The sequence below is a fragment of the Hirundo rustica genome, chromosome 3, assembly GCF_015227805.2.
Source record: "Hirundo rustica isolate bHirRus1 chromosome 3, bHirRus1.pri.v3, whole genome shotgun sequence".
Lineage (NCBI taxonomy): Eukaryota > Metazoa > Chordata > Aves > Passeriformes > Hirundinidae > Hirundo > Hirundo rustica.
The window spans coordinates 33,084,068-33,098,102 of NC_053452.1; the positions used below are offsets into that span (position 1 = coordinate 33,084,068).

The window sequence follows — 14,035 nt, forward strand, 5'->3', positions numbered from 1 at the left end:
AATCAATGATATTTTTAAAATCCTACATTCAACTCTCAACCATTCTCAAATTAATCACTTTGTGAGTCTTGCACTTGGATCTCTCTTGTGCTTGGCCTATGTCCTACAGTTTTGTAGGTTTTACATTTCTGTCATCTAAGGCTAAAGGTTAATTTTCTATCATGTTGGTTTTAAGTAATGTGAAAATAATTGCCAGGTAGAATTTCTAATGAACTAGGAAAAAAAGCCCTTCCACTTGAAAAAGGAATGAAATTTCAACCTGAGCCAGGAACTCAATCTCATCACTGAAAATGGAAAACTGTCACTCAAGCTACTGTGCTGGAAATAAGTCTTAGCATGTGACCAAAAAAAGGTGATGCATTTGATAGTGCACCCAGCATTGGCATTGAATGTCCCTAGAAAACCATGACATGTCTTCACCAAAGGAAAGGAAATGGTTATAAGTGGACTGACTGTACCACTGAAGCTGATAAATTTGAATTGTCAGCCACCAGCAGTCCACTGGTCTTTAATTCTCACCTTTACAAAGTACATTTGATAGATTTGGAGATGGATTGAAGATTTGGAGATTAGTTCATGCAGAATAAAGGTCCCAAGAAGTTGCAACTTCATATGTTATTTTTACTAATATTACCTGATGACAAAAAGCTGCGGTGACAAGGAAGCAACCTTTGAGGAGCTGCTAATTTTTGTATTCCCTTCTTTTCTTCAGTGGTCCATAGGCAAAGAACACAAAACTGCACAGTGATGCTCTACTAATTTCTGTTTCACTTCAGCCTCACCGTTTTTATTCATAGCACCCTGATCTTAAGAAAATCATGCTGAGAAAAAAGACAGGCCTAGCATTTCATTTCTGCTGAAAAGTACTGCTGCTGGGATGCAAAGCAAGTAGGCATCCAGGCAGAAGAGGGGGCTTGTTTTAAAATGGTGTGGTTTAAAAAGAATTTTATGATAAAGAGGTAGAAATGCATCTTCAAAGCAGAAAACCAGAAATCCCCAGTGTCCTCATCACATTAGAAAGAAGGTCCATCATTATTTTTCTTTTTCAGCTCTCTGCTCTATTGATATGAAAAACTCAGCAAAAATAAATTTTCTTGTAGAAAAAATTCAAATATAATTTGTTTAAACCATATACCACTCTGTGATGATGTTTACACAGACCCTACCACAGAATTGTGAGTGCAAGTTTGGGGTTTTTACTGCTGTTGTTTAAGCTCACTAACAAACCAAGCCTGACACATGGCTAATTGTCAGGGCGAGCCAGACAGCAGAACTGAATCAGTTAAAAATTCTTTGCCATATACTCTATCAGCATAATTAATATCACTTGGCAAAATCATAGCCTAATTTATAATTTTCAAATGAATTTTCACTTTATAGTTTTATTACCCCCTCAAAGCAAGCACAAATGTCTTATTTAGGGGAAATGGAAGCTTGCAACTGCAAGAAAACATTTTTCTAGAATCCTGCTTGATTTATTTCTTGTTTTACTGCAGGAAATCTAATTAATGTGAATTCTAATTTGATTCTGCTTCTCTTTTGAAATAGTTTTGTTCCTTTTGTCAAAGAAAAGTGCGGGCTGGAAAGAAAAAGATCACATTTTGTTGGCTTCTCATCTCACTGCTGGCAAGCTGCATCACATTTCAGTCTCGGTGTTATTCACATGACATTAAAAAATTCACTTCTCCAGCAGAACCATAAGAAAACTAACAGGTGAAATGAAAGACCATACTAGCTTCTGAAAAGAGCTGGCCTCTTCTTGACCACATACACGTGTGTACCTCCCTGAAGCCTCTTGCCATCTTCCCTGCACCAGAGCCTGTCCTGTCAGCCCTTCTCTCGCAGTCTCTTCACGCAGCTGGAATCACAGCATGAGCCCTTAGCATTTGTTCTCATCCTGTGCAATACTGCAAAGGGCAGCCTTCACACGTCTTCTGCTGTGCAACAGAGAGAGGAGAGTGCAAAGGGCTGATCTCCGAGTAAGGGCAATATCTATGTCTAAACATTTCTCTCAAAGCACACAGTTTCTTAGGTCTTTCAGATCCATGGCCTTCAGGGAAATGCAACAGCATGTAGTTGACTAATTGGATGCATTATTTATAACATTACTGACACACACAGTGGGTTTTCCTTTTGCAAACTGGATAGAGATTGGTAGCGGGCATGCTGCGGACACAAACTGGGACAATGACATTGCATATGAATTATTGCTGTAACTGTTGAGCTTTGCTAGACTACCTGATCAGAATTAGACACCTACTTTCTTGGTGTAAGCAGAGGGCCAAAGGCGCTAATTAATTTTTGACTGAGCCTTGATTAAATTCAGTGTACAGAACCTTGAGGTAAGGTAAAAATCCAAGCAGTTTAGATATGTAAGGCAATTTAGCCGAAAGGTACACAGGCAGCCCGAGAACAGTGGCTAGTCAATATGAAAATCTATTTTTAGAAATCCACTCTCTGTCCTTTTCTCCTGAGTAACCATCTTAGATATTTGTGAGGTTTCTGGCTGCTTCAGCATGGAAGCAATATCTCTTGTAAAGATATGATCCCAGTATAGGGTCCTAGGAAGAAAAGTTGTAATTAAATTAATGCATCATATTTCTGCCTCCTGACCCTAACAGTAAAATTGGGAGCACAGAACCACAGACTGTGTAAGGCTGGAAGGATCCACTGGAGGTCATTCAGTCTAGCCTCCCTCCTACCAGGGTCATCCTAGAGCACATTGCACAGGATGGTACCCAGACAGTTCTTGAATATCTCCAGTGATGGAGACTCCACAACCTCTCTGGACAATCTGTTCCAGCGCCCAGTCATCCACACAGTAAAGTTCTTCCTTGTATTCTGGTGGAACTTCCTGTGCATCAGTTCCTGGCCGTTGCCTCTTGTCCTATTGCTTGGCACCACACAGAACTTGGCTCCATCCTCAGCATCCTTCCTTGAGATATTTACAGACATTGATGAAATCTCCTCTCAACCATCTCTTCTTCAGGCTAAACAGGGTGAGTTTCCTCAGCTACTTTTTTGAGGTGCTCTAGCACTACATTTGAAAAAAATGCCTAGTAAGTCATCACAATGATTGGAAAAAGTTGTCTGTCCAGTATCATAATTCCTATGACTTCTACAGTTCTCTGAAGATGTACTTAACAATTCTGTTTGCAGGCACTGCCTGCCCAATACACCTCCCTCATGCAGGGATTAACAGTTTTCCACTGAGCAGTTCCAGGGAAACGTCAATGACTTCACTGTTTTGATGACTGCTGTTTACTTAGAAAAGTTAAGAAAGGTGACTGTATGCTGACTTCTAAACCAGGCCTTGATGCTTAGGACAACAGTACCAAAATCTGAAAAGGTTAGTGATGACATTAATGCTGCAAATTCATATGGAAGGAATGCTTTGTCAGAATCTATTTTGTTCTGCTCGATGACTTATGGGTATAGAAAAATGAGATTTTATTCTTGACTGCAGAATCATTTGTCTTTTATAAAACGACTGAAATGATTGTCCTTCCTTACCCCGACTCATGGAGATTTATGCCATGATATTTCAGCCTGATTTACTGTGTGTGTCTTTTTTACAGGACAGTACCAAATGCAGTTTTCCATGAAAGGATTCAAACTTTCAAGCAGGAGGTGACTGGGCTCCATCTGGGAACCTTTTGGAGTTGAGGCAGTTCTGAATGAAGACATTTTTCTAGGGGGGACTGTCATCTGTGCAGTATCAAAGTGTGTGTGCGTGGGTGGAATCACATATTGGGAATACACTTTCATGATTATTTTAATGTTGTTCTTTTAATTGTTTAGTTAAACAAGATTGATCTGATAGGGTATGCTAATAACTAAATCCCTCTGAGAGGAATCTACCTCCATTTGTTAACATCACTGACCAAGATTAGTTGCCAGCAAATTCCTGTGGAAGATGACAGAAGAGACTGTGGCGCATTAGCTCCTCCATAAGAGATTCAGCTGGAGTTTAATGAACAAGTTTTCTTTCAGCATAACATAAATTAATTTTTTGAGGAAGTGGTGGGTTTACTGCTTTTTTTTAATATCCATGTAAGTTTACTGGTTATTTCAGACTAACCCTGGGTAGATCACTGCAAACAGACTTTATAAGGTGTGCTAGAAACAATTTTCATCTCTGTGACCAATGTGGTTTTTTTTTTTTTTTTTTTTTTTTTTTTTTTTTTTTTTTTTTTTTTTTTTTTTTTTTAAGGCAAGACAACTACCAGGTGAGCTATTTGTGATGCAGTTCCTGGGAGATCCTCCCAAAGAGTCTTCATAAATTTCAACAGCTTAACTTTTAGGCTACTTAGTCTTATCCCTAGGCCATGGACTTGTGCAAGCACACCTCACCAGTGCTATCTATTCTCTGCAGTATTTGCTTCAAGATAGCAGAAGAGGTCTGTAAAGCTGTCTCCTTTTTTTGCACACACTTTTATGGATGATTTTCTGTCCTGTGTGAAGTGGTGTACAGTTTGTGTTCTGGCAGTAAATTCCTGCATGTCTCCAGTCTCCTAAACACTTTCAGAACCCATCCAAACCTCTCTAGTCTGATAGTGCTAGTCAACTGATAGTATTTGTCAAGTATCTGAGGGACCAGTAATAAACCAGAACCAACCACACTCTCTTTGCAACATCTATGACTCTTAATTAAGACATAGTGATGGTATGGCAAGTATTAAAAAGCAAGCAAATTATTATGAGGTTAGTTTTACTGGAGAAAGAGCCTTCTATTTTCCTTTGGGTTTTGGAGATCCAACTACCTGAATATGCCATGCTGCTTTGGAAAAAGTCAGTTTATCAATTCAAAATGGATATTCCATAATTTTGCTCTGCAGACTTATTATTTATTGATTTACAATCTATTTTTGATTACTCCAACAGCAGGTAAACCTGTTCACAGGACTTCCACAGCAGCTAGGAAAAAAAAAAAAAAAAAAAAAAAAGATGAGAAGAAAATAGAATCATAGAATGGTTTGGATTGAAAATGTCCATAAAGATCATCTAGTTTTAACCCCCCTGCTATTGGCAGGGATGCCATTCCCTGGACCACATTGCTCAGGGCCCCATCCAACCTGTCCTTGAACATTTCCAGTGATGGAGTATCCACAATTTCTCTGGGCCAACATGTTCCACTACCCTCAACGTACAGAACTTCTTCCTAATATCCAATCTAAATCTACTCACATTCAGCCTGGCATTCAGAAATATTCAGGTACCGAGCTACGTGAATATGCTATGCTGCTTTGGAAAGAAAGTCAGTTTATCTGTTCAAACCAAATAGTCCATCATTTTGCTCTGCAGGTTTATTATTTACTGACTTACAATTTATTATTGATTATTTCAACAGTAGATAAACCTGTTTCACAGAACTTTCAGAGCAACTGAAGAAAATCAACAAAAAATCAAACAGACAAGATCTCTAATTTCAGAGGTCCGAAACAGAGTGATGAGCATATTCCTACAGTCAACGGAAATCAAATAAAACCATGCAGCAAAAGCTGTTGATGTATTTTGCCCTCTTCTATACTAGACACAGACACATTATGCAGATGATGCATTCATTGGTGCATGTGAGAATGGAGCACAACAGTGGGTAGGTATGACAAACAGGGATAACTTCTGAGTTCCTGGGAATCAGCACTGCACCTAGAGAAATTAGCCAGGCTGAGGACTTTCCTGGCTCCAACTGCAAGGTGAATATATAGATCCTATGCTGGTTTTAGTTGGTAAATCACAAATCCAGAAGCCCACAGGAGTAAGGAGGAACCAAGGGCACTACCAGGCAGCAATGAAGCACACGCAAGACACAAGTGGAGCAGCCACATTTCCGTGTTCCTACCCAGCTTTAACCACTGGGATAGTAAGAAAATTAAGCAAATTATTAGAGGGTGGGAAAAACTGACAAAGTGCACATTAGGGACAAATCTGTAATTCATACTACCACAACATCAATCAAATGGAAACTCTCAATATAACTTTTGCTTGACTGAAAAGATGGAATTCTACTGTCAGACAAAATATCTTATCTCAAAAGGACCAGATGCACCATTACAGAACTTCAAGAGACTGAGATAAAAGTTCAGAGAAATGACTGACTGATTATAGCCTGCTTTTGCTCTATGAGTTCTGTAAAGATCATCAACAGAAATTGCAAATGTGCAGACCTTGTCTCAGTGATCAGTTTTGAGAGGTGGCTCTGCTATAGCAGGATTTTGAGGAAGCTAGAAACAAGATCATCATGATGTATTTTGAGATATATGGAAATCCATTATTTATTACAGATTGGTTTTATTGGAGGACAATTTTTTTTTTCACACAAATAAATAGAAAATACAGTGTTTGATGATATAATTTGAGGAAATCATCATTCCCCTTTCCCTAGGAGAGACACATAAAAAGAAATACAGGTTGCATTTGCTCCTGGCAACATTCCAGAGATTCTTGAATTATGGGAAAGGTTTTATTAGAATCCATATCCCCAGAAAAGAAGACCAAGAGAAGGGATAATTCTGAGGTGAGTTTTGTCCCTCACAAGTGTGACCTTTGAGCTATATCTCCTCCTTATGAGTATTGTCAATATAATTGGGATGAGAGTTTTGAGTAAAGAACCCTGTGGATTGCTTCCAATTGATTTTACCCACCACAACCAATGAAAGAGTTACTCCTCTAATATTCCCAGAAACATAAATTGCCCCAAACCTGCCCCTTCAGATGCAGCTCTTAATACCAGAAATACCAGAAATACCATCATTTACCAACTTTTGTCATTTCAGAACATGATGGGAAAGAGTCTGGGATTTATCAGTCTTTTTGTCACAAAAGATTAGAGGAGAAGGTGGTACAGATGAATTCAGACTGCTGCTTTTGTCTTCTTTTTCTATGTTTCAAGAAGGACAGCCTGAACAACTCAACAGAAACCTCCATTATTTCTCAAACCAGTTCTGTCCTGTCTGGTGATGACAGGCAAGACAAGCAGACACATTCCAAGCACTCTTGGAGACATCCTGCTGCAAGCCTTCCTATAGCTTAGTCTGAAAAATGGACTCAAAACAAACCAAATATTGGCTCAGTTTTTACTTAAAATGGACACACACACAAAGTCTATCTTTTGACCAACTGAAGTTTGGGGGGGTTCCTCCCTTCCTTTCCCACTCCCCCCCCTCCGCCTTTTTGTTTGTTTGTTTTACTAATGAGTATAGTCTTATTGATTTCACAGATTTCAGAATCCAATATACTTTTGCTGTAAGTATGCACTTGATTATTTATATTGATTGTAAAAGACAAAACTTAGTTTATCTACTGTATCTACAGATGCTTAATAGATCTTTTTTTTAATAACTCTCATAGATCTCCACCTCAGCTAATTTGACTGTTGATTCAACTGAATTAACAGAATAAATGAACTGGGCAACTTATTCCTTATCCTTCAAAGGTAACAGAAATTCATGATTGCTACAACTTTCATGTGCTGTAGGACTCAATACTGACAAGAAAAGTATGTTATAAATACTAATAACCATAAGAAAAAATAGTTCACAAGGATTTTCTCATTCACACACTGTCACATCTCGCCTTCTACAGTACTTTAGCCCTCTTGGGTATTTATTTAACATCTTAGGTGAATCAAATAAAAACTCCTCAGATTAAACAGGTCTCTGTTTCCAACCTGACAAAAACTGTTGGGAGAGTTTATCTAATTTTCCAGTTATCTAAAAATATGTAGATAAAATTAGCAGTTTGTTACTTCTAACAACAAGAGAGTAAGAGGAGGATGGAGAGGAAACTAACTAACAAGGAAATCTTTGGATTTTTAAGATGAAGGGAAATCAAATGCTTTTCTTAATTCTTACTTTATAATGGTGAAACAAATCACACAAAGAATCCAATAGAGACACGAAATTAATGGGAAAATGAGAAAAAGATCACATGGTTATTTTTTTGCTCATAAATAAGTATGTTTCCCAGCCTGGTTGGGGTTTTTTTATCCTTTAAAAAAACCATGATTTTTACAGCCTGGTTGATTTGGGTCCTTCAAAAAAATAAATAAGCAGTCATTCAGCTCAAATTTATCTGAATTTAAAATTATCAGAATGAATAATCCAGAAAATACATGGGACTTAAGAGGCATCTTAGAAACAAAAATCCTCTGCTAGCAGTTTTTACACAGCTAAGAGAAAAAAATCATACCTAGGAACTTTGCCTCAACACCAGCTGAGCCAAAATTGAAGCAGGAATTTTAAGATGTGCTAGGCAAGAGAGAGCAAATGACTACCTGAGGTGGATCTAGATACTGAGATTTGCTTAAGAACCAACAAGATGGAAGCTTTTGCAAGTGCCTGATAATATTTCACACTTTCCATCCATACCTTCAGTTCCTGCAGGGAAGGGGCTGCTGGCCCCAGATGCTGAGCAGAAGGTCGGGTCCGTCCCTGCTGTGTGGCCGCTCACTGGTCTCAGGCATCACCAGCCAGTGGTTTTGGTGCATGCCCTGGCTTCCATCTTACCCACAGCTTGCTAATCTCCAGGATCTCTCCCATTTTAAGGACTTTTCCTTCAGTTAGGAATTTTACCTTTTTCCGTTTGGGTCCCCCTCCTTTGTTTCAAGACCACTTCCTGCTGGAACCCCAGACAAGCCACTTCCCCTCAGTCCAGGTGTCTACAGTCAGACCCCACAATTCCAGGGAGCAAACAGCAAGGTCCTGCTTGAGACCTTGGAGATTCGAATTTGATCACTAACCTTCACACATACACTTAACTACCTGTTACTGTTAGTGTTCATGACTTAAGCTATTTGTTTTTCCAACAAGACTAGCTAACATTGGCCTGATTTCACTTCCAGTGAAGAACAATTGGGTTAATTCTACATGTTTCAGGAATTTTCAGTAATAGCATTTTCCAAGAGCCGATTATCTGTTGCACATAAATGCATTTTTCTGAAGTGGTTCAACTAATCCATTACAGTTGTTTGCCCACAGGATTCCATTATTCATGTGTGAATAAAACTTTTCCAAAAATGTTGCTAGCATAAAAAGCTCCAGAAATGTTCATATATATTACAAACCTCATGCTCCTTAACAGAATTAAGGAGATAAATGCATTTTCAAGTTTTGCTGAAACTATTGGCAGGAGTAATGGAACAAAAGAAATATATGATACATTTTGTTAGCTTATGGATTATAACAATTGTTTTATAACCAATTTTTTTTATTAAGTAATGACAAGTTACTGGGTCAAGGAACTAGAAACTAGAATACAGCACCACAGGCATCTTGATTGCTATTAGTTCAAGCCTCAGGAAAAAAATTAACCAGTATATATACACAATTTTAGGCATGTTTGAATGATTAATTTTTTAGTTGTTTATCGGTATATACAAATTTACCAGCAAGAAAGTACTAGATGATTTCACTGGTAAAATTTTACAGAGCTTACTATATCTAAGAAAGTGGCAAAACTCTGGTTGTTCATAATCCTCAAGTTTCAATGGGTTATGTAACTGGGCAATATTTGGATATATTGATAACAATAGAAAAAGATGCACAAAATCTAGACCCATACAAAGAAAAATTCAAAATATTCCACTATTAATGAAAAAACATCCAATTCTTGTAAAATCCTGTTTTCAGGAAATCTAAACAGTACTTAACATTTCCCTGAGGGGTTTGACTTCAGACTGAATCAGATAGTTGGCATAGATATTTCAGCCAGAATTACTACAGTTTTGACAAACTTTCAATTTAACTGAAACACAGTTTTGCTTGAAAAGTAATAATGTGTTCTTAGCCTTGCTCATAATTTCAAAGCTGAGATTCTGGCAAGCATTAAAACTTCGCCAGCAGAGGCACAGGATATGTGCAACTTTAAAGGCTATTCTTAAGTAATATCTGCAGCATATGAAAATCTCTCCTTGATGCAGAAAATTTACTTTTAAGAACATACTCATATTGCTTCTTGTCGATGCTGGCAAGTCAAGAAAATGGCAACACAACGAAATAAGCTTCATATGTGATTGATTTCTGGGATCAAGCTTATAAACACAAAGAATTCTCCACAAATATTGCAAACCCAAAGCACTCAAGTCCTGTTGATGATGTTTTCCAAGGAGATGTTTAAAGTTAAATTATTGTTTCAGCTTTAGATTTAGCCCTCTAAGAGACAAACGATGTTAAACAGACTTGGTTTTATATATATATTTATATATATATATGTAAGGGACAAAAGAGGAGAGGGAAAGGGAGAGGAAGAAGGAGAGGGAGCTGATCCCTCATTTCATTTGCAGCTATACTGGGACTCTAGTAATGAGAACCCATGGGAGATAGATTTCCCCAGTGAGGGCTCAGCCCACCATGTGTTTTCAGATTAGGTCCCATGCATGTGGAAAGCATTTTGCTTGAGGGAAGGACTCAGAATGAAATGACAGAGTTCTGTGCTTATTTTGCTTCTTACGTGAAAAGGAAACTTCAAGACATTATTATTTTAGGACAGCATATCAGATCTCTTTGCCCTGATTTATTAACCTGCAACTCTGGGGTAGGGGAATTGAATACTCATGTGTAACATTAACAGGAACCAAGCATCTAATTTCCTTTGGCTCTTCTAAAACCCCAGCATACATTTCTCAACTAACTGAAAGCAGATTCTCTTTTACCATAATGCACAGAGATTTCTTTTTGCACTGTATAAATATTCTTCGGAGCTTCATCTTATAACTACATATAAAAGTATACTGTTAGATGACAATAAGATTAAAACAAGTCCAAATGCATGCACAAAAGAGTGATAAAATTAACATTGAGGAATGTCAGCTTTTGAAACACTGGCCTACAAGTAACCGGCACCAAAGTTTAATGTAGGTATGTTACAAGATTCAAGATTTACTTCAGCATGAGAAGGCCAAACCTATATGGAATTTTATCATCTGTTATGAAGATCATAAATACATAAGCAATATATAAATAATATAATAATCTGTGTGGTAAATGTGCTTATTTTCCCCGTATTTATTATTTTCACTGGTACTCAAACCCTCAAATAGAAGAGGCTTCAAAGATAAACTATTCATAATCTAAATAAATCCTATGAAGAGCTATTTTGTTATGACAGAAGAGTTTAGCTCATGAGGCACAGAGAATGTAAAAACATTTTCTGAACTGTCCAAAAGCCCAAACTCTATGTTCTTACATTGACTGAAAACACAACATCCTCTTTTCCAAGTCTTTCTCTAACAACATTGCTTTTTCTACCACAGTTCCAGATTCCTTTGTAAACATACCTTTTAAGTAAATTAATATCACAGGAAGAGCAAAAATGCATTTATTCACTTTCTTTACTAAATTGGCTAGTTTGTTTTTAGTCAGACTTCCAGCCTCTTAGCTGAAAACAAATCTTGAAAAGTTTAGCAAAACCAAGACACACCTTCTTTACAAACCCATTAGAACCTATGTTCAAAATTACTCCTGTTCTGAGATTCTGCTCATATTTAGAAAGCAAGTTTTCTTATAGCAACTAACAGCTACCTAGGACTGCTGCTTTTCCCTGTCTGTTGTGCATTTCAGTTACTGAGATCTCAAACTACAGGCTTCACTCTGTAAGTGTGGCTGAGAGCAGCCTCACAGAGTCAGTGGTATATCGCAAAAATGAACATGACAGCCACTAATGATCCTGAGACAGTTGCAGAAATAAAAAAAGGCACACATACCCAAAAAGACAAATAGGCTGTGTTACTGACAAATTCCTCAAAATGGTCACTGACTGCACAGATTTCTTAGCACTTAGTTGTTGTTTCAACTCTCAGGTTTATGAGGAAAAAAAACCATTGAATTTTCTCTAGTACGGGCAGCCTTCAAAAGCATTATGCTATTTGACGTTCTGTACCCATTAATCTGACCCTCTCCAAAGGTAGTGGGTATTCCAGTAGAATATCCACTATCCATTTGGAAGTCTTTCCAGATTTGGGGTTTAGTTTTTTTAAATGGCAGATCAGAGGGATGAGGTCTTGCCCATGACATTACTGTAGTGATTACTGTAGAGTTTCCATAGTGGTTTGTTTGCCACAATGGGCTTGCTCTTTTTTTTTTTTTTTTTTTAGTAACTAAACTGGAACATGCAATGACCATCACAGAAATCAATAAAAACAATCAAATATTTAAAATTTAAGCATTAGCATGAAAGATACCTGTTATAATGAAAAGAAGCAAAATTTATAGTAGTACACTTTGTCCAACACGGAAGAGTTCATCAAAACTGTGGCAGTACCCTTTTTGATGCTAGCACTTTTGCCAGTAAACTATCAGAAAATAGAGCTGTCACATGTCCTCAAAATGTTACTTTTTTGCCTCATTATACACTCAAAGAGTATAGGATTAGTTTTTCAATTAAAATTACCTGTCCCAACGATCTCCAGTCTAGGCTGGCACTTCCAATGTATACGTGCTGTTTATCAACAATCCAGAATGATGACTGAAGCCGACCCTCATTATATGCTGACATGTTCATATACAACACTTCAGCTCCTAGATATTTAAGGATAAAACAATAAATGGCATTACTTAACATGAGATAATTTACATTATTTAAAGAACAAATGACTTCACATTTCACTGCCTCCGTTTCAAAAATTAGTGACGGGCATAATGAAACATATCATTACGGTTTAAAAGCAATGATAAACACTGTTACTGTCCCAATATTTAAGACTTTAATTAACATATATTCCAGTCATATGCAGAAAAAATTACTTAATGCATGTCCCAGGTATAGGGAACATTGTCATGCATTATAATGTTTACTTAATTTCTCCACTTTAGAATCAATCGATTCTTTTTTCCAGCACTGTATGTTCCTAAAAGTAGTTAATTTCTAAATTTCTATTCTGTAGCACAAACCAGCTATATATTGCAATTATGACCTTTAAAATACAAATGCATTTAAAACCACTGCCTGAAAAGCAGACTCTGCTCTGCTCCTCCTGCTCTGTGCAATGGTTTGAGCGGGTAGCTGCAGTGGTTGTGGCACAGAACAGACCCAACAAGAGGAACATGGGTGGAGAATTAAGGAAGTAAGCAAAGGCCTAAATAAAGTATGTTGAAACTGCTCTTAATCCTGCTCATCTGTGACGTTCAACCTACCACTTCGAAAGGCACTGTTTTATTAATGTCTATATGCCACTGAAATCAAAGGAGCTCCTTGTTGGCTCCACCGCATCACCAGGAACGTCTGAATTGGCCCGATCTGTATGTTTGCAGAACTATATCCAGAATATATTTAATATTAGGTAAGTTTAGAGGATTTCTCACACGATTACTGTTCTTTCAGTGCTCCAGTGTTTGCAAAATTAGGTGATTAATTTGAATTAATCATTGTTGAAGGCCTTTTACAGTAACCCACTCATCTTCACATTTCAGTCATGACTAACCAGGGAAGAGAACTGACAGTAAACAGCAGCCTGGGGGACAGTAATTGTACCAGCCAACTCCTATTAAACATTAATGGGGCCTCCAGTACCATGAATTCCAGTAAGGGTTGAATATGAGTCACAACTTTAAAAGAATTCCAGGATACATAGAGAACTAAACCACATTTCTTTTCATCGAATTTCCTATTTTTGATCTCCTAAGAAACATTTGACTTGTAATTTTAGGCAACAGTTACCAGTGCTGAATATTTCACTATTATTATAGAAACAGTAAATTCCCTTGAAAATAGTTATTCTGAAAGTTTAGACATCAAGAAAAGAAGAAAAAACAGGTTAAGGTGCCACTTACCATGATGCACCAAACAGGCAAAATAACGTTTTGATCGTGTTATAGTTTGGTTCATTGGTCAATTGCTTTTGGTGCAATTGACCCACCTACCTTTTTTGCACTTTTTCACTCACCCACACTTATCTATGCTTAGAAGGAAAGATTTTTCCAATTCCTTTGAAAGTAGTGCTGCTACTTTCAATTCATGCATTAATGAGGAGAACTGTGCTAATTATTGAGAAAATGAGTGTGAAATGGAAAAGGAATCAGAAAACACTATAGCAGCTGTT

The 14,035-nt window shown here is 37.4% G+C and overlaps 1 protein-coding gene across 10 annotated transcripts in view; it reads right to left on the reverse strand.

Annotated features, from left to right (window-relative positions):
- The window catches only part of PLD5 (phospholipase D family member 5), a 172,873-nt gene that overhangs the window by 17,456 nt on the left and 141,382 nt on the right, over positions 1-14,035 (reverse strand). For all 10 annotated transcript variants that reach the window (XM_040059552.2, XM_040059553.2, XM_058419905.1 and 7 more), the window contains one exon: positions 12,388-12,515. In XM_040059552.2, the coding sequence (XP_039915486.1) occupies positions 12,388-12,515 (128 nt within the window). The remainder of the gene's footprint in view (positions 1-12,387; positions 12,516-14,035) is intronic.